Below are 21,158 nucleotides of genomic sequence, written 5' to 3'. Positions count from 1 at the left end.
CTAATGTTATCTTGTCACTTTTCGCTTTAATTTAGGGAGGGTGACATTTTCACCCCTAATGTTATGCTATGGGAGCATCATATTCTTATGGGAATGTTTGATAAACAGATGTGTGATTTATAAAAAGTATAATTGTAGTGGAGTCCAGTCAAGACGTTTCATTGATAAACCTCTGATTTTACTATTTTGGCCTAGTTACGTTTTCTATATAGCTGAGATGAGTGTTCCTGGGAAGAAAGCCAGGGATCTGGTGGAACTGTACCGGGTCAGCCTGGAGTACCGGATTGAGCAGGGTGACTGGAACCTGATATGCAGAGATGAGGAACTGTGTAAGGAGGTAGATGGACTGCTGAGGGATGGCTGTGCCCTGGACACACACTCCTTATTTGGGCTGGAACCCCTCAGTGTGATGGAGTACTCAGTCAAGAAAGCACCATATGCCTCAGGCCAAGTCAGATTGACGGGGCTGGCTAGAGCTTTTTAAGTGCTGGAACTGGCAGCCCTCAACCTGTTCTTGTGTCCCTGGAGAAAGGAATAGAGTGGTAAAGGTATGCTAATTTGGGGCAGCTGTATTGGATATATACCTGACTGATGAGCAATTTATAATCTTGATTTTCATCACTAATGTTTTGGCTTCAACTGTGTGAAAGGGACTTTGCCTTTGTCCAGAAAATTATTTGTACTGTCTACATTTTAATAGCAATAAATCCTCCCTCCTTCCAGATGTTCTCAGGCATGTTCACACATTACATCAAGCCCGCGCTGTCCATGCAGCAGGTGGCAAATATTTTTGGGTTGCTTGGATACCATGCTTCAGAGGTCAGACGGTGTGAAGCGCTTAGGCTGCGTTCCCCAGCCCTTCCAGTGGACATCCTCCTCCACCTGTCCTGTGCTTTCTTCGCTGCATGCTGTGAGTGCCTCGTCCTGCAGTCTGCCATAGAGCCCCAGGCCAGAGGGGTGGAGTGGGAGCTCAACCTGGTACAGGAGAGACAGCAAGGTCACAGCCTGCAGATAGCGCTGGATAACACCAAGAGAAGGTTAGAGACCATACCACTGGAAGATGACATTCTGGACTTGGATCTGTACACAGCAGAGGAGTTTCATGTGTATAAAGAAGTTGGGTTTGACAGACATCCTCTCTGTTCACCAATCGGGGAGGCCCGCGGCAACACATCCCCATCCATTACAAGGGACAGCAATGGGGTTTCCTCTCAAAGCGAGAATGTCTGTGTCTCCACACTGAGCTGCCAGTTAGTGCCAACCAGAAACGCCAGCAAGCAAAGTCCAAATAAAGAGTTGGCCAAATCAGTGTGGATAGTGTGGATTCACACTCGCTGTCTGCACAAGCATCCAGGGGACAGTCAGATCTGCAGCTGCATGAAGTCCTACTCTAGTCTAGGCGTATCTGTCCAACATTGCAAGAATTGCAATACCTTTCATAGCGTGAGCTGTCCCCTTCTGGATATGTGCAAAGAAGAGGGCCATAAAGTAAAACATAGTGATGGTGACAGTCCTACAGGAGCAGAGCGAGAGCAGTGGATTATTACCAAGGCAAGGAAGCCCTAGAGATGGAGGTGTGTCTCCACCTCACAAGGATCCACTTGATGCATTTGAAGCAAGAAGCCCTACCCCTCTGCCCATTTCCAAATCCAGATCCTTAGGTTTCCTGCCTCACCTGCAGAGTCTTCCACACTAATGCCTGCAAAGAGGTGGAGATGTGTTAGGGAAACCATGTGATCCTTCAATTGGGTGTCTGCACAAGTAGGCCAGGGTGCAAAAGAGTCCCTTTAATCCTGTGTAGGTACTGCAGTGCTGAGTACTGCAAGGACTGTTGGTATAGAACACCCCTTAATTGTGCTTGTGGCCAACATTTTCACTGGTCATCCTCAGTTTAAATTTAGAAATCATTTTAAAGGCACTTGATGTACATTGGGAAAAGCACTGATTTAAAACAATGCCTAAAAGGCTCCTTAGAATCAATATCCCGTCATTAAAAAAATATGCACGCATGTCTGTAAGTCGCTTTGGATAAAAGCGTCTGCTAAATGGCATATTATATTATTATAAAAATAAATGGCAATCACTTACAGTACCTTCCAAAAATATTCACACCCCTTGACTCTTTCCACATTTTGTTGTTACAAAGTGGGATTCAAATTGATTTATTTGTCAATGATCTACACAATACTCATGTCAAAGTGGAAGAAAAATTATAACATTTGTAAAAATAAATATGGAAAATAAAACACTAACATATCTTGATAAGGTAAATATTCAACCCCTTTAGTCAATACATGTTAGAATCAACTTTGGCAGGGATTTACAGCTGTGAGTCTTTCTGGGTAAATCTCGCTAAGAGCTTTCCACACCTGGATTGTGCAACATTTGCCCATTATTATTTTCAAAATTCTTCAAGCTCTGTCAAATCGGTAATTTATCATTGCTAGACAACCATTTTCAGATCATGCCATAGATTTTCAAGCAGATTTAAGTCAGAACTGTAACTCGGCCACTCAGGAACATTCACTGTCCTCTTGGTAAGCAACTCCAGTGTAGATGTGGCCTTTTGTTTTAGGTTATTGTCCTGCTGAAAGATGAATTCAACTCCCAGTGTCTGCTGGAACGCAGACTTAACCAGGTTTTCCTCTAGGATTTTTTCTGTGCTTAGCTCCATTCAGTTTCTTTTTTATCCTGTAAAACTCCCCAGTCCTACACATAACATGATGCAGCCACCACTATGCTTGAAAATATGGAGAGTGATACTTAGTAATGTGCTGTTTTGGATTTGCCCCAAATATAACACTTTGTATTCAGGACAAAAAGTGAATTGCTTTCCCACACAATTATTGCAAACAGTGAGTACATGCAACTTATGTGACTTGTTAAGCACATTTTTACTCCTGAACTTATTTAGGCTTGCCATAAAAAGTGGTTGAATATTTGACTCGAGACAATTCAGCTTTTCATTAATTAACTAGTAAACATACAAATAAAAAAACATTATTCCACTTTGACATTATGGTATAGTGTGTGTAGGCCAGTGATGACAATCTCAATGTAATACATTTTAAATTCAGGCTGTAACACAACAAAATGTGGAAAAAGTCAAGGGGTGTGAATACTTTTAAGGCACTGTACATGTTGCCTTCAATTCAAATTGCCTTTAATTTGTAATTTATAAATTAGCCTTATCCCACCCAGGGATTAAAAGTGAAGTGCCAAACTCTTGTATATTTTTCTATTTTGGGCTCTCGGTAGGACCTTAAATTGCCCTGAAAGTGGCCTTTGTTTTCCATTATAAATGTATCCAGTCTCATTGACTGTTGGGATCTGGAGCCTTACACTTATGTTATAAGTATGAAACCAGTGATTACATGTTGCAGCTCAAGAGTTAAGATAATACTGCCAAATGTGGTTTGAGTTCAAAGTGTTTGTTTTCATTATGTTCTGTTTTCTGCAAGATATTTGAATAAAATGGGATTTAAAATGGGAACAGATGTCTCTTGTTCTGTGCTTTTTAGATGTTGATATTCCAATGCAGGACACTACAGCATATGAAAGCTATTCCGTTTTTTCTTTACTTCCAACATTCAGCAAAATGTTCTCTGTGGTCAGCCACCTAGTGACACCACAGTTTAGTCAATATTTCAGTTCCTTTAAAAATGTCCACACAAATTAACCAACTGGCAAGAGAATTGAATATTCATCCAGACTATAAATCAGCCTTCATAAATACATTACTTATTATAAAGAATTTACAGTTTAATCAGTCAAAGGAAAGGTTTCAGAATGGTCTTATCTGTTGCCATGTTATGTCTAAGAAGTGTCCTTAAGTGCTGTGGGTCAATCAGGGTGACTAGGTTTGTTTGAAACGGCTACTCGATCTTTGCTGCCCAGTTCACGTTAATGAAGGTTTTACTGTCCATGCGGTCAATGTACAGGACTCCATCCAAGTGATCCATCTCATGCTGTAGGATGCGTGCGGGCCAGCCGCTCACCTGCCAGGTCACAGGCTCTGCCTTCTCATTCAAGCCTTTGAAACAAAAAATGAAAACATTAATACAAAAAAAAACACATGCCTAATTGATTTGATGTTGACCAGCCATGGGTCTAGAGACTTAGGTCAGATTGCCGTTTCAGGTAGATTAAATCTGCAGTGTAATCATTAGCCCAAACAGTTGCAAAACATAACTTTTCTATTGGAGAAATTCAGGTAGGTCCCTTCCTGTTTCGTTCCATTTGCTTCGGTTTAAGAAAAGTTTTGCAACAGAATCGGTGGAATGAATACACCACTAAACAAGTTGATTTAAATTTAGCTGCTCTGTGGAACACGTTACATATCTCACCTGAGACTTCCACAGAGAGGTAGCGTGGAACAGTGGCCGAGAACCCTGAGATGCTTTCACAGGCCTCCTGGAATAGAACTGTGCGTCCATCTAGGACTCGCAGCTGGGGGTTGATAAAGATCCGCAGAGGCACAGTGGTCAGACCGCGGGCTTCACGTGCAGAAGGCAAGCTGTCCTCCAACATGCGCTCTGGGAACTCCAGAGCTAAGATACGAAGTGGCACTCCAACTTGAGGCGCACTCAGTCCCACACATTCAAACTTCCGCATCACCTTCACCATGGTGTGGATCACCTCCTGAACCTCCGGACCCTGTACTGACTCAGGGTCCACCACTGCAGCCTGGGCTCGCAGCACCGGGTCACCCACCTGGCAGACATGGGGGTATGGAGGACTTGGCGGGGGCTTGATCTTCCGCTTCATGTACTGTAGGTAGGAACGAACCTTGATGTTTGTAGAATAAGACCGGGAGGGGGCCATGGAGGAGGCAGGGACTACCCAGCCAATGGATCCAGTGGAATGGGGCCGTGGGGCTTTTGAAATACACATTCTGTAAGCACTAGTCAACAGCACTGAAGTGCACAGAGTTCTATTCATGGCTGGGTTCAGTCCTGGCAGTAGAGTCCGTCTGCTACAGTCTAGCTAACTTACAGCCCTGCAGGAGACAAGGAAAGAACTGTCAAGAAGGAAGTCAACAATTGTCAATAATATGGTCAACAACAAATTGGTGTTGGGCAAAGATTGGTATACATGCTTATGAAAGATGGCCAGTTTACCAAATCAATATTTTGTGACCCGGGTATGTCCAAAATAATTTCACATTATCACATGACAAGTATACATATTGAGCAGCTAACCTAGCTAGCAAGCTAATAGCTACAGCAGTTAGCTAGCTAGGTTAACTCACTGACACCACACACTATATGATATTGAAACAACGCAAATACAATGACCAACTCGAGTATCCTATCCCATGCAAGTGTTACACGTTTTCATACCATACAACGTTACCTTAAATGTTATTATATTGATTGCAGCAGCAACAGTGATGCCATCCTTATACTGTAGTTCATAAATTGTATAAAAATACACACGAGTATGTAATTCCAGCCAGATAATCACTTCCTGGTCAATTATTTCGTCAGGTCTTCAACATAAAGGTAATTTATTGTGGAAACGTGAATAGGACATTTTAAAGGGGTTACTGATTGATTAACAGAGAATAATTTTGCTGTATGTACGCCTGCCCATTATGTTTTTATCAGTTGTGTTTTGTACATATTTAGTAGGTTCCCTTGAATTCAATTTGACAAGTTCTTGATGGTCCTGACCTGGAAGTATTTTGGCCGTGTTTTATCAGTCGTCAATATGCTGCGTTCAAAACAACTGGAAAGTCGGAAAAATACGAGGTCAAATCATGCCGTCAGTGACCTTCAGGTCGGAAAGTCGGAGCTCTAGAAAGAGGCCCAAGTTCCGGAGTTGGAATCCCGAGTTGGACGACCGTTCAAATCGATTTTTGCCAGTCGGAGCTCGTTTTTTTCCGAGTTCCCAGTTATCTTGAACGCACTGAAGTCGGACGTCTGAGATTTCCGAGTTCCCAATTCCGAGATCCCAGTTGATTTGAACGCGGCAAAAGTTACCACAGCCACAAAGTCAGAAGGCCCGCCCACACGACCAATCAGATGAGAGAGTGTGATGAGACATTAATGAGCGAGCTAAGACGGACTAGTCAATATAACTATTTGTTCACCACTTTTGAAATGTACAGCGACAGAGTTAAGAACATTGGCCGTTCTTACAGCGACAGAGTTAAGAACATTGGCCGTTCTTACAGTATTCTCCCTGTACACCAAGTCAGAACCTTAGGATAAATAAAGGGGCCATATAAACAGACTATGAAAGCTCTTACAATATTCGATGATGACATTTCTCTAAAACACGTTGTAGGCTACATATGCACCACCAAGTCAGAACAGTAGACTAAGTTATGAGGGGGAAAGGGACATGGGCTACTAACAGCTTACTACACAACATACACTTAATATTACCTTCTTAGCTACAGTATAACGTTACATATCTCCCTGGCATATTACATCATTTATGCAGCAGCATACAATACAGTTTTGGACTCACCTTGTTGTGCTGTGCTCACTTGAACAGGATGGTGGCGTGGCGGTCCTTCTTGTGGCCAAATGTTGTCATCAAAGTCTGGCATTCTCTGGATTTATGGTGCTTTCAAGACAACTGGGAACTCGGAAAAAACAAGGTTGAATCATGACGTCAGTGATCTTCAGGTCGGAGCTCTAGAAAGTGGCCCAAATTCCCGACTTGGAATTCTGAGTTGGATGACCGTTCAAAACTTATTTTCCTAGTCGGAGCTCGTTTTTTTCAGAGTTCCCAGTTGTCTTGAACTCACTGTCTGAGATTTCCCAGTTCTGAGTGAGATTTCCCAGTTCCGAGTTTCCAGTTGTTTGCAAAGTGGCAGAAGTAATGCTGGATTGACAGCATGGCCAATGTATTCAACCTTTTCTGGCCCATGGTGTTGTATGTGAATGTTTATCATTTTAAGCTTGGAAAAGAGACACTTAAACCCAGACTTGGACCACACTTGCAGTTAGATTTTTTTTTTTACATTGTTTGCAAACTGATATGTGACACGTATTAATGCCAAAATAACATGCAAAACAGGCCCCACCTGCCCTGAATGATGGGTCGCCACTGGTCTTAACCCAAAACAGGGTTACTCCAATATCTGCATTGTTTAAAAATATGGCATGTAGACAAAGAAATTGCCATCTATATTTTTATTTATTTAAAAAATCCACATGTAAAACGTACAGTTTCACAGATTTGGAACCATGCTTTCTCCAGGCATGAGCCAGGTGTTCAAATGCCGTGTTCAAAACAACTGGGAACTCGAGGGGAAAAAAAGGGGTCTGACGAGATGTCACGTGTCCACTCGTAACAACCTAATCATTAGGAAACGTATATTCAATAAAATAGCCACACGTAGTAAATAAGCCATTACATGTATTGTTAACCAAATTCGACAATCTCATTGACCTTCATACAAAAACTCCTTGGTGAGCCAAGAAAAAACGCCACCTGCTGGAGAATACAGATTTTGGGACCAGTTATCCTGTTAGCTTCGCCTCTTCTTCTCTGGCGAAACTCCATTTTAACTCCTCCACATTTACTGGATTGGTTGAACAGTGCAGATGAGAACCCCCCCCCCAAACGTTTTTTCTTCTTCTTTGTTTACATCCCTGTTGGTGAGCATTTCTCCTTTGTCAAGATAATCCATCCACCTGACAGCATACCTGCCAACTTTTTAAAAAACCTTGGAGTGAGATTTTGTCCTCTTGGTTTTGTTCAGTCCCACAACTGAAAACACCCTCTCAGCATCTGCGTTTGCATGGGGCAACACCAGGACAAGCTTGGCGACGGCAGCAAGCCTTTCGAATTCTTTGGCTCCTGTCACCTATGGAAAATGCACCAAAACACAATGTAAAAACATACCTTGATTTTTGATTGATTAATACTGTAAGTATACTGTAGGTTGATCCATTAACAAAGTTCAGATAAAAACATGCATAATTTGCAACATGCATGACACATATATGCATGCAACAATTTTAAGCAACTGATGTAGCCAAGCCACACCTGCCAAAAGGAAAGTCAAAAAAGGAAAAAATGTTTACCTTATGCTTCCGGGTTCCCATTTCAGCCAAGAAGCTTACCATTTCAGTTTCGTCCTGCAGGGATATCATTGGCATGGTCTGATAATTTAGAAACTCCTCACCCAGAAGGTCATGCTCCTCTGGCCCATGTTATGGGAGGAGATGGGGAAACCTATTTATGAAAGTAGAGTTACAAGTTGTTACGTTTTAGGTATATAGTCATCAACCAGCAGCAGTTCATACACATCTTTGAGGAGAAGCCACATAAGAATATCTCATGTGCAGTTTAGGAGTGAACACACCTCATCATAAAACACAGGGTATTTTAGCTAAGATGATAGACAATAATTACAGAAAAAAAACTAACCTTTCAACAAAGTACAGGACATCTTCGATGTCACTTTCAGCCCTTTGCCGTACATCTACAAATTGTGCGTGCTTGATCAGTGGCTCTTCCAGTGGCAGCTTCTTAAGTGCATAGTCCACAGCACTTGTCAGGAAACACAACACAGCTTAATGGAATGAATCCACCTGCTGTGGTGTGATGTCACCCTCGTCGAGTAATCTGTTAAATTTAGCCCTGGTTGTGAACCCAATGTTCAACTTTCTTCCTGTCACAGATACAGCATATCGGTATAAGGTACAAGGCTAAATATCACATATCACAGTGTTTGATCATAATAATAGTCAAATACTAACCTGGTAAATGGTTTGCCTTTTCTTTAAAGGCAATTTCACAAGGCTCCTCATGGCACTGCAGAGCTGCTGGAACCATAAACTTGGAACATAGCTTGCGTATGAATTTCACCATCTATAACAGACATTTACAAAAATAGTAGGTGAAACCTGTTTTAGAGGATCCCTGCAGATATCAGCAAGAAACACAGAATGGAAAAAAACAGCAAAATCCAATCCCACCTCATCATGTAACAAAAATATTGATGACTGCTCTCTCTGAAGTAGTAAGTTGAAAGAAGTGAAAGTTGGTACGGTGGCTTGGAAGAACAGCAGGTACACTTCTGTCATGGGGTCAGTGAATGTCTGCACAAGTCTACTTCTATTGCACACATTTCCTGTATTTATGTTAAATTCTTTGGAATACATTTTACCTGTTCGAAATCAGCTGAGTTTACATTCACCACACTAAATCATGTTCACACGCACAAACAAATAATTTCTTTCAAGATTTAAAGTTTAAGAGAGTGAGTCCTCAATTGGACGACATTTCATTGTTACATACCTAGTCTCAGCTCAGCTTCTTATCAGACTTCTTGAGGTAGTGACCGTTTCTTCTCCTGTTGTCTTTTTCTGTCGCTAACTTCGGGGTGCAGCGCATATGGTTCCGTAGCGCTCATCAGCGCCATCTACCGTCGGGGAGTTTGAAAAAAGGAACGAACGAGTCTCGGCCGATTTTTTTTGCGTGAGAAATTGGATGTGTGGCGTGAGTGCGTGTGAAAACAGGCAAAAACGTGTGTCACACGGCGAAAGCGTGAGAGTTGGCAGCTCTGTGACAGGTGTGTGTGAAATGTTCATTTCTCTACCATAAACCGCCTCCAACGTTGTTTTAGAGATATGGCAGTTCGTCCAACTGGCCTCACAACGTCAGACCACATGTAACCACGCCAGCCCAGGACCTCCACATCCGGCTTCTTCACCTGCGGGATTGTCTGAGACCAGCCACCTGGACAGCTGATGAAACACTCCCAGAGCCCACACCTCCTCCCTGTAGGCGGTTTACAGGGAGGAGGTGAGGGCTCTGGGAGTGTGGTGCCAGGAAAATAACCTCTCACTCAACGTCAACAAAACAAAGGAGATGATCGTGGACTTCAGGAAACAGCAGAGGGTGCACCCCCCTATCCACATCGACGGGACCGCAGTGGAGAAGGTGGAAAGCTTCAAGTTCCTTGGCGTACACATCACCGACAAACTGAAATGATCCACCCACGCAGACAGTGTGGTGAAGAAGGCGCAACAGAGCCTCTTCAACCTCAGGAGGCTGAAGAAATTTGGCTTGGCACCTAAAACCCTCACAAACTTTTACAGATGCACAATTGAGAGCATCCTGTCGGGCTGTATCACCACCTGGTATGGCAACTGCACCGCCCGCAACCGCAGGGCTCTCCAGAGAGTGATGCGGTCTGCCGAACGCATTATCGGGGGCAAACTACCCGCCCTCCAAGACACATACAGCACCCGATGTCACAGGACGGCCAAAAAGATCATCAAGGACATCAACCACCCGAGCCACTGCCTGTTCACCCCGCTATCATCCAGAAGGCTAGGTCAGTACAGGTGCATCAAAGCTGGGACAGAGAGAATGAAAAACTGCTTCTATCTCAAGGCCATCAGACTGTTAAATAGCCATCACGAGCACATTAGAGTCTACTGCTGCCTATTGAAATCACTGGCCACTTTAAGAAATGGAACACTAGTCACTTTGATAATGTTTACAGTCACTTTAATAATGTTTACATATCTTGCACTACTCATCTCATATGTATATACTGCATTCTATTCTATAATATTCTACTGTATCTTAGTCCATGCCGCTCTGTCATTGTCATTGCTTGTCTATATATGTACATTTTCTTACATTTTACATTTTAGACATTTAGCAGACACTCTTATCCAGAGCGACTTACAGTTAGTGAGTGCATACATTTTCATTCTTAAATTCCATTCCTTACTAGTTTTGTGTCTAGTGCCGACTGCACTGTCGGCACTAGAAGCTCAAGCATTTCGCTACACCCGCTATAACATCTGCTAAACATGTGTATGTGACAAATACAATTTGATTTGATTTGATATTGATTTAAAACGGAGGAGTATTTGGCTGCATTCCAAACACTTAAAATACACACCCTCTCCCCTCAACCCTCAAATGAAGCGGACACTTCTGATGACGTATCATGACATATGATGAGTTGACACTTGCAGGGCATAAGGCGAGGATAAGTGGAGAAGGGTGTGTCTTTTACGTGTTTGAAACGCAGCCTTTCTGTCTGTAATAAAGCCCTTTTGTGGGGAAAAACTCATTCTGATTGGCTGGGCCTGGCTCCCCAGGGGTTGGGCCTATACCCTCCCAGGCCCACCCATGGCTGCGCCCCTGCCCAGTCATGTGATATCCATAGATTAGGGCCTAATTCATTTATTTCAATTGACTGATTTCCTTATATGAACTGTAACTCAGTAGAATTGTTGAATTTGTTGCATGTTGTGTTTATATTTTTGTTCGGTGTAATATTCAATAAATATAGTGCCTAACATCCGATTTGGACCAAACTTTTTTCTAACAATGAGTTAGACATTAGGAATCCAAAGAAATGGTCAAAAGCTACCCACAGACCCTCCACATCCCACGCCAATCCCACCACAACAACGAGTATAGTATCAGTTCTCTATGTCTGACAAGTAGTTTGGAGCTGTGCTCTGAGTATTGTTTCTTCATCCTATGTAATTTATTCCCAGTGAATTTGGTGGTGTTTTTTACCCCCCTGTTCAGATAAATTTGTAATTGAAGTTAGGTTTATGTCCCATCCTACATCCTGATATTACCAGGAGGCTTGCTGAAATAACATGGAACGACCCATTTGTATTCTGATACAGATAATTATATGGATGCTTCGGGAAGACCAAGGTATGTATTGTCAACACTGTTGTGAAGACAGTTACGTTTTTTCCAAGTAGACTACCTCCGTACCATGAATGCATTATAACTCTGCTTTATTTGATAACTCTGCTTTATTTGATTGCCATGATATGATTACTTTGATCTTTGGACAACACTGTTGACTAAACTGAATCAATTGGATATCTGAATATCAGCAGCTCTGATCGACCAAGTGAGTAGTGGGTTGCTGAGCAAAATGTCCTCTTTCTTTGCTCCTCTTCAGAACTGACAAGAGATGCACCTAATGAGGAAGAACTACCAGGACTTTAAGGCTTTAGCCCAGACTCTTTCAATGGATATGTCCATGCGCAAAGCTTATATCAAGGCGTGCTAAATCCCCCCATCATCTGTTTTCCATGCTCCCTTTCTATTCCTCTCTTTGTCTCATACGATTACATGGGTGTAATTGACATCTATATGCCTTGTGTGACCTTCAACTATTCCTGGTTTCAATGGTGTCTTGTGATGTGAATGAAGAAGATGCACAATGCTGAATACATGATAAGCCACTCTGAGAAGATAGTGCCACGATAAAGGTTTGGTAGCTGTTCCTTTGCTGTCCAGTAGGGGATGCTATATATTCAGCCTTTAGTAGATTATGGTGAAACTCTAAAGGAATTGAGATGGTATGATGGAGGAATGCCTGTCTCCTTCTCTAGGGTTGAGGTGTTGTGTGTAGGATGTAGTATATGTATTGATGTGCAGGTTCTCTGAACAATATGGAGAATGCTATGCCCAGAAACTGCAAAGTGACACATTTTTTGACCAGGTGTGTATATGTGTGTGTACAAGAATGGAGATTATTATACATTCCAAAGGTGTTCGATGGGGTTGAGGTCAGAGCTCTGTGCAGGCCAGTCAAGTTCTTCCACACCGATGCTGTAGCGTTAAGATTTCCCTTCACTGGAACTAAGGGGCCTAGCCCGACCATGAAAAACAGCCTCAGACCATTATTCCTCTTACACCAAACTTTACAGTTGGCACTATGCATTCTGGCAGGTAGCGTTAGCCTGGCATCCGCCAAACCCAGATTTGTCCGTCGGACTGCCAGATGGTGAAGCGTGATTCATCACTCAAGAGAACGCATTTCCACTGCTCCAGAGTCCTAAGGTGGCGAGCTTTACACCACTCCAACCGGCGCTTGGCATTGCGCATGGTGATCTTAGGCTTGTGTGCGGCTGCTCGGCCATGGAAACACCATTTCATGAAGTTCCCGATGAACAGTTTTTGTGCTGATGTTGCTTCCAGAGGCAGTTTGGAACTTGGTGGTGAGCATCAGAATTCAGGTTACATTTCAGTAAAACAGTATTCAATAGGCCCAATTTAACCGGGTGTAGTATAATAACCCTTTCCATACCATAATACACAGCACCAGTTTCTTACTGACCTAGATTCTTACACAATAATGAGTGTGAACCTCTGTATGACCTCAGGAACGGTTGTATTTCATGCAGGGTTATGTTGACTCAAAGAGGGGTCTGTTTGATGGCATGGGTTAAATATGACCCGGAGCTTCTGAGTGGACTGCTACTGTCGTGACATGCAACCAAAATCTGCTGACCAATCATTGTGAACCTCTTTTTCGTTGACCAATCAATGATGATCACCTTATTGGAAGTTGGGTACATCATGCACCATGCAACAGGGCGATTCCCCGCCAACGGGAGCGGAAAATATTTTTGGTATCTCAGTCAGATTGTTCTGGCAATTCTTACATAGGAACTTATTTGGGAGGAATGATGTTTAACGTGTTTTTTTACATTTGTATCACAAAACATTTTTGAGAAAATCATGATGAAATTGCCCATTTTAGTCCCTTTTTTAGACCTATACATACCTGCTGTAAGGTACTCTGATCTGTGAACCGTACATGACAGACAACATCTTCGTGTCATTATACTCCTTATAGTGTTTTCTCAAATATGGAGTATGTCTAGATTCTGAAATACATCATTTCATATTAATTTTATTAAAAAATAAAAAATGTTAATATTAATATCTCAAAACAACCCTTTTTTTATTTATACTGAACAAAAATATAAACGCAACATGCAACAATTTCAAAGATTTTGCTGAGTTACAGCCCATTGAAATAAATTCATTAGGTCCTAATCTATGGATTTCACATGACTGGGTGCAGACACAGGTAGGCCTGGGAGGGCATAGGCCCACCCACTTGAGAGCCAGGCCGACCCACTGGGGAGCCAGGCCCAGCCAATCAGAATGAGTTTTTCCCCACAAAAGGGCTTTATTACAGACAGAAAAACTCCTCAGCACCACAATTTCTGCTATCTTTTATTTCAGCTCATGAAAAATGGGACAAACAGTTTACATTTACATATTTTTTTAGTGTAGTTTATTTTTAGACATTGTTTGTAACAATTATAATCTTCAAACACGTAACATTTCCAGAGTGACCCATTTTATACATAGAAATTGACATTATAGGTCATTAACCAATCACAGCCCTCTTTTAAGATTGCACATTCTGCAAGTCACCAGCAGAGGGAGTTCCCTTTGAATGCGTTTTCCCATTCACTGTGTTGGTGGTGCTCATAAAATTGTTCACACCTTCAGAATTAGCAGAGACCCCACTCTGGAAATGTGATGTACTTGTAGAGTATATTGTTCCAAACAATGTCTTAAAATTAACAACATCAAAAAGGGTTATTTTTAAATATTAATATATTTAACCTTGAATAAATTAATGTGAAAAATTGTATTTCAGAATCAAGACATACTCCATATTTTAGAGTAGACTATTACGAGTATAATGACACCAAGATGTTGTCTGTACCATTTACTGTTCACAGATCATAAGGTCTTACAGGAGGCATGTATAGGTCTAAAAAGGGCCTAAAATTGCCACTTTCATTCTGATTTTCTCAAAAATGGTTTGTGATACAAATGTAAAAAGCATTTCAAACATCCTTCCTGCCAATGAAGTTTCTATATGAGAATTTAACAGAAAAGTACTGTTAGTCCATAATCAATTTGCGGTAGGTCAGGTGAGGACACCGATTCAGGGTATGTGTTTCAAGGTAAATGTTTTATTTATTCAGAATGGTGTGTATGTAGAAGGTGGACAGGAACGTGGTCAACAGAGGTACGGAGAATGACAGGGTCCTTCACTGACTCAACCCCATCAGGCTGGCTGGTGCATAGGGCACAGGGTCTTTAGCCAGATGATAAGGGGATGGTGGGGTACAAAGTTCAAGGGGAGTTTTGTGTGTTTTGGACAACTGCTAAATGTTTTTATTAGGATTTGAATGTATTTATCTTTAGAGAAAGTACATTCCTCTGTAAATGTTTCAGGACACAGTTGCTCTCTCTTCATCAATATTGCATCATGAATCTTTCAGTCCCAGTTCACTGATTTACCCATCATGAGGGTAATCAACCCCCAGAGTGAAGCAAAAAAACAACAGTTATACTGTAGGCTACCTGTTACATTACTGTGTTAAATAAAAATTGTAAAGTGAAGCTATATTTTCCACTTGCACTGTATCATACGCTACTTATCTGCATTTGACTGTTTATACCTATTTAGCTTACATGTATTACTGTACACATACTGTACATGCTGTGGTCATTTGGGACATTTGCCAGAAATCCCTTTCATAATTCCCTTCAGAAACTGGATTGCAAAATAACCCAATGCATGGAGCACTGAAACACCACTGGAGCACTGAAACACCACTGTCAAAACAAATTCTGGAGAGACCATTATGTAAGCATACTTAGCCCCCTTTTTACATTGTTATTTTTTTACAAAGGAAAAATAATGCTCATCCTAAACTGCACTCAAGCTGACTGAGCCTCAAAACGTTTTTGGGAGATCGTTTGTTAGAGGCTGAAATCAATTACTTTGATAAATCTAAACTGATTGATGCTTCATTAGAATAAAAAAAATATCCTATTCATGAAACGTAGGAAAATATTCGCATTACGCACGAGGACAGCCCATGAGTCTCCTCTCACGAGTCTCGTATATGTATTTTTGAAAGAGTTAAATTATACAGTTAAACCCAAACCTTGAGGTGTTTCAAATTTTTTGGAATGGCGTAACGGGGGTGTATGGCACAACACTCAGTCTCCACCAATGAAATTATGGGTAGGGTTCAACACCCATTTTCGGGGGCTTGCTATAAAGCTGGTTTATAACAGACTTATCAGTCAAAGTACATATAGAGTATTTTACTTGAATTCCTTCATTTGGAGTGTGAAATTCTTTTGAGATTGTAAAGGTATTTAAACATGCTTTTGTCATTTAAATGTATGAATACGCATTTAACTAACCTTTGCAAGTAAATATCAAATTTATTAACAAGCAATTTAAAATAAGCTACGGGTCAAATTGATTATTGCCTTTTATTTAAGCCATAGCTCGCATGTTTATTATTATGCATGCACAAACAAATATGACCTTATTCAAAAGAGATGCCTATAGGCAATGTAGTTTCAGAATATTTGTTGTTTTTGTCTTATTTCAATTGTCTTATCTTTTTCTCATATTTTTTGGATAACTCAGAGCCAGCTTGCCTTCTAGAGTTGATTAGATTATTCGATTTTATTTGGTTAGATTTCAGTTAATTAGGTTATTTAATTTATTGTTCTTGCATGATGTAAATATATTTTACTGCTTAACCTATGGACTATACAATGCATGTATTTATACTGCGCTTGTGAAAAGATAGCCATTGATAAATTGATAGACTTGTCCCAGTCGGATCAGTAGATGGCTCTTCATTAGGCCACCTTAATGTTAAATTGCGCGCATATCTTAATTTAAGTTCAAAACAGTAAGCGCAGCGCGTTTGATTTCAACCTGGATTTTATAGACATCGCACCTGTTGAATTTACATGGGTAATTTAACATCTGGGCTAGCCTACTTCTCTGCACTGATGTTTTATTATCCAACAAGTTTATTTGCAGTTTTCCAATTTATTGTTTGTATATCAACTAATAATCCTAATCTATAGTATTTTATTTGTATTATATTTTTATAACATTTTTAATGCAGGAATTATTAATCAAAATCTATTTGTTTTACCTATCTTTTTCTCCCAATTTGACTTTTCTACCATCTGTAGCTGCAGTTGCAACATGGAGAACAATTCCTATGTGGTCAAAATGAATGGGAATGGTGTCAATGAAAAGAATGCTCTCAATGGAAACGGTCTTAATGGGAATGATATCAATCATAAGACTGTGAATGGCAGTGTTTATACAGCCAAGCAGAAGAGCAGCAGGCAGCGATGGAACATCCGGCCCTCAGAGATGTCAAACAACACCTTGAATCCCATCCGTGCCATTGTGGACGGGATGAAGCTCACACCCAATCCCGAGAAGCCCATGATTGCTCTATCCATTGGTGAGATGCTACACCACTATCTCATTTGAATATGCTCAGTGTGTTCACTTGTGATGTGCAGTTGTCCAGAATGATGTTTCTTATGTACTCCTTTGTCTTCCTGTCACACCATCAGGGGACCCTACAGTGTTCGGGAACCTGCCTACCAATGAAAAAGTTATCCAGGCCATGAAGGATGCCATTGACTCACACAAATACAACGGCTATGCTCCATCTGTTGGTAGGACTCATACAAACACTTTATCATGGCACCAACACTTCAAAAAGCTTGTCAAGTGCAAAAAACTAAGGATAGAGTGAGATGTAAAGTAAAAGGGATTCATTTTTACATTTCTTTTTTTACATGGTAATTTGGAGAATGTGAGATGAGGCACAGCGAAAGGTGGGGTTGGGTGGCTTGCAAGGGGGTGAGAGGTTGGATGTTAAAGGAATTTCAGTCAGGGAAGTTAAGAAAGCAAAGTGAAATAGGGCCAATTAACAGTCTGCAGATGAACTGAATAGGTTCCCCGCTATTATTGATGATGATTGTAGGTCTAATGACATATGCATGCGAAATCTCCCTTTCTCCCAGCAGACTACTGAATACAGTATACAGTACAAAATATAAGCTGTTGTCTTCTACTCATCGACAGGTTATCAGAAGAGCAGAGAGGTGGTGGCAAACTTCTACAGTTGCCCCGAAGCCCCCTTGGAGTCAGAGGTCTGTCCTGCATGTCCTCGTTCAAACGTTATTTTTCTTCACCATATATTCACCTCTGTCTCTCTACTGTAACGTTTCCCCAGAACCAGAGGACATACAGACCTCTAAACATCTCTAGTTATCTTCCTCTATCTTCCTTGCAGGATGTGCTTCTGACCAGTGGCTGCAGCCAGGCTATAGATCTGGCCATCACAGTGCTGTGTAACCCTGGTGACAACATCCTAATCCCCTGCCCTGGATTCTCCCTCTACAAGACCCTGGCTGTGTCTCTGGGCATCCAGGTCAAACTGTACAACCTGCTGGTGAGTGCTGGAGGGAGAGGGGGAGGGATTCAAATGGGAGGGAGAGTGACAAAAACATGTTTTGAGGAGAAGGAGCAAAATAGAGGGAAAATAAAGTAAACAAAGAAAAAAGCTGGCTGATATAGATTTTTTGTGAAGAGAAAGAGAGAGGGAGGGAGAGAGCAAGAGAGAGCGAGGGCAAATAAAAATATATTGTTGAAAGGGAAAGAGCGGGGGAAATGCTGAGTTCTTCCTCACTGGTGCACATCTGGCACTTATAAATCACGTTGGATGCTTTCTTTCCTTTAGGCTTACGCACGCACGCACGCACGCACGCACGCACGCACGCACGCACGCACGCACGCACGCACGCACGCACGCACACACACACACACACACACACACACACACACACACACACACACACACACACACACACACACACACACACACACATACTACATACATACATACAAATACATAAATACTTGGAGCTGCATATCATTTTGAGTTTAATTACAAATATGAACTACTTTTGAAAACTGAATTCAGGTCACTCTGGGACACAGTTGTATGTCGTGACTCTTGAGGTCATGGTGTTTACATGACGACTGCACACAATGTAAAGAGCTGCTACTGAGCCACCTTACAGAGCTCCCATTAAACCAACCAACTCTCAAACCAGAGTAGTTTATAGTCAGGCTACTCATCTCAGGGTGCAGTCTTAGCTTACGTCATTTTATGTCTAGTCATGGGCCTCTGCTAGCTGCCACCGCCGAGTCAGAGGTATGTGTAGTGAGGGCACTAAGAGATCAAAGGTCAGTTGAGACAGTTAGGGCAGTGCAGAATCTGCAGATAGGTTTGTGTGTTTTCCAGTGCATGTGCCTGCTCTCTGCCTCACGGTGGCTTTGTCTGTCCTTGCAGCCAGAGAAGTCTTGGGAGATCGATCTCCAGCATATGGAAAGCCTGATCGATGACAGGACAACCTGCCTGATCATCAACAATCCCTCCAACCCTTGCGGCTCTGTCTACAGTAAAGAGCACTTACAGAACGTCCTCTCTGGTGAGCTCTGTTCATTCACCCCCTGGGCCACAGTGTTCCCTCTCACTATAGCACAATATAAGTATTTGGTTGATATTATTAATCCAGTAAAAAAACTATTATGACTTTGTCTATTCTCTTGTCTAGTTGCCTCCAAAAATTGCATCCCAATCCTGGCTGATGAGATCTATGGTGACATGGTGAGTTTATACACACACAGAAGCACTCTCAGAAACAACCACAACACAGACAGACACTCATACAGACTAATACAGAACTGCCATTGTGTCTGTTGCATGAAAGGAGAGGATAATGTATTGTCTTCTGGCATTGAGGAGATATTGAGTTTACTAGGGTCTAACACAGGGTGGATTGGGTTATGATGGTCTATGGAGGTGTGGTGGAGTACAGTAATAGCCAGGTCAAGCATCCAGGAGGGGGCTTCTGTTTCTGGGGTATAGCCTACATGCTGGCCACTGGCCCTCATGTAATACATAATACCAGCGAGGCACATTCTTTAACATTCTGTAACAGGGAGGTTTTCCCTGGCTCAGCTCTGCTGGGTATCCGAGGAGACCTGCCTGACACGTCCACATCAGCACTGGGGGGATTAGGGGTGTCACAGGCTGAATGCGGAGCCTGGCAGTGGCGGGGCAACAGTGCTGGGGTTAGGTCAGCCAGGTCAAGTGAAGGATGAGCCACAGAGGTAATACTGTAGTAGTGCTTAGTGATTAGTGCTTTTTGAGATCGGTTCGGTTTTGTTTCGATTATTTAAAAAATTGAGTTTTTGATTTCAGTTTCGATTATTTTTTAAAAACATTAAAAGCACTATGCATTATGTGGGTTGAATGCTGTAACAACACAGAATAAAACAATTAATAAAAGTCCCATGATGCTTATCACTTATTAACCATAATTTATTCACATTACTTTAATAACATATTTCAGTTGTTTTGTATACTACATTTGTTTTATTTGATGACTATTATTTAATTCTAAGTCATCATCTCATCTCTATAGAGCTGCTGCCTGTGCTGTATGACAAAATCACTATTTTAGTAGTTCTTCAAAGTAAATAAGGCATACTTTTATGACTGCTGAATATCAACTATCAATCACTTAGATAATATATTTTCAGGTAGAGATACCTTGCGAAGCAACAGCTGCTCTCTATATCACCTCAGAATCGACAGTAGGCGGTCCTCTGCTCTGCTTTGAGGGTTGGAATTAGTTTAGTAATTTCCTAAAATTGTTTAGAGATTTATTATGGAATAGTTTAAGGTATTGGAATTTGTTTTTATCATTGTTGGGGGTCAAACGTATTATATTTTTCCATTTAGATTCTGTAAGGTTTTTTAAGGTGTGTTTAATAGGGGAACATAATTTTGGCAGTAATTCATGCATTGATGAGATTGACAAGAAATCTGTGTTTTTTATGATTAGTCCCTGTGAGAATAGAGAGAGGTAGTTGGGGTGACTGTGAATCCTTTAGAGGCGGTGTGCATTTTTTGCCGCATGTGTTTGCGATTAATGCAGATGTGAGGGTAGTATAGTCCAAGAGCGGGTGGGAGGAAGTGGTTGGGGGTGGGAGGGCCCCTTTTTTAACGACAGGGCGCCTGTTTAGGGGCTGCGTGGAGGCATGATGTGTCTGGGCAGCATCAGTTCCATCTCACGGTTAGAGGGGAATGTTTGGCAAGCACCAGGCTCTTTCCCTAAGGGCCCCTGTGGTCTCCTCTCTGTGGGCAAAAACCATAGCTCACGAGAGCTTAGAGTGGTGCCAAAAATGCTCTGTTTGTAAATTAGGTCTGAGGTGAGGTTTAAGATTTGCTTTTTCTGAACTGTCAGTCACTGTGCTCTGACCAATAGGACGCGGGGCGGATCCCAAACGCGACGTCAAGGCCTCAGCTCTAATGGAAGCCAGCTTACTACAGTTACTGTACCACCACTCTCTATTTCTCTCTGCTCTCTCTCTCTTTCTCTCTCTCTCTCTCTCTCTCTCTCTCTCTCTCTCTCTCTCTCTCTCTCTCTCTCTCTCTCGCTCTCTCTCTCTCTGCTCTCTCTCTCTC

At 41.8% G+C, this 21,158-nt stretch overlaps 2 protein-coding genes and 1 pseudogene across 4 annotated transcripts in view; 2 read left to right on the top strand and 1 right to left on the bottom strand.

Annotated features, from left to right (window-relative positions):
- Positions 1-217: 217 nt before the first annotated feature.
- On the top strand, positions 218-1,804 carry LOC311135184 (annotated as a pseudogene). The gene is made up of 2 exons: positions 218-548; positions 724-1,804. The product of its transcript is annotated as an uncharacterized misc_RNA (transcript).
- A 1,751-nt stretch (positions 1,805-3,555) lies between these two features.
- LOC311135189 (peptide deformylase, mitochondrial-like) lies at positions 3,556-6,553 on the bottom strand. Of its 2 annotated transcripts, none has more exons than XM_084169118.1 (3): positions 6,478-6,553; positions 4,347-4,999; positions 3,556-4,033 (listed from the first exon to the last, which is right to left on the bottom strand). In XM_084169118.1, the coding sequence occupies exons 2-3, from the start codon at positions 4,939-4,941 to the stop codon at positions 3,876-3,878; spliced, it is 753 nt and encodes a 250-aa protein (XP_084025244.1). In that variant the 5' UTR covers positions 4,942-4,999; positions 6,478-6,553; the 3' UTR covers positions 3,556-3,875. The 2 variants fall into 2 exon arrangements, with proteins under 2 accessions (XP_084025244.1, XP_084025245.1); XM_084169119.1 differs by lacking the exon at positions 6,478-6,553 and adding an exon at positions 5,356-5,475.
- Positions 6,554-15,832: 9,279 nt separating this feature from the next.
- The window catches only part of LOC311135342 (tyrosine aminotransferase-like), an 8,594-nt gene continuing 3,268 nt past the window's right edge, over positions 15,833-21,158 (top strand). The window contains exons 1-7 of the mRNA XM_084169284.1: positions 15,833-15,941; positions 16,789-17,069; positions 17,185-17,289; positions 17,702-17,769; positions 17,913-18,071; positions 18,975-19,113; positions 19,240-19,472. Coding sequence (XP_084025410.1) covers positions 16,802-17,069; positions 17,185-17,289; positions 17,702-17,769; positions 17,913-18,071; positions 18,975-19,113; positions 19,240-19,472 — 972 coding nt within the window. The 5' untranslated portion in view covers positions 15,833-15,941; positions 16,789-16,801. The remainder of the gene's footprint in view (positions 15,942-16,788; positions 17,070-17,184; positions 17,290-17,701; positions 17,770-17,912; positions 18,072-18,974; positions 19,114-19,239; positions 19,473-21,158) is intronic.

Source organism: Coregonus lavaretus (assembly GCF_964263955.1).
Source record: "Coregonus lavaretus genome assembly, chromosome: 9".
NCBI lineage: Eukaryota > Metazoa > Chordata > Actinopteri > Salmoniformes > Salmonidae > Coregonus > Coregonus lavaretus.
This window is presented reverse-complemented; position numbering and strand designations above follow the sequence as displayed.

What these genes read in the sequence shown, in the direction of transcription:
- LOC311135189 (XM_084169118.1), bottom strand. Translation starts at nt 4,941, where the DNA reads ATGAATAGAACTCTGTGCACTTCAGTGCTGTTGACTAGTGCTTACAGA. An exon ending in CCTCTCTGTGGAAGTCTCAG is followed by an intron (nt 4,034 to 4,346) that starts GTGAGATATGTA and finishes TTTGTTTCAAAG; the next exon opens with GCTTGAATGAGAAGGCAGAG.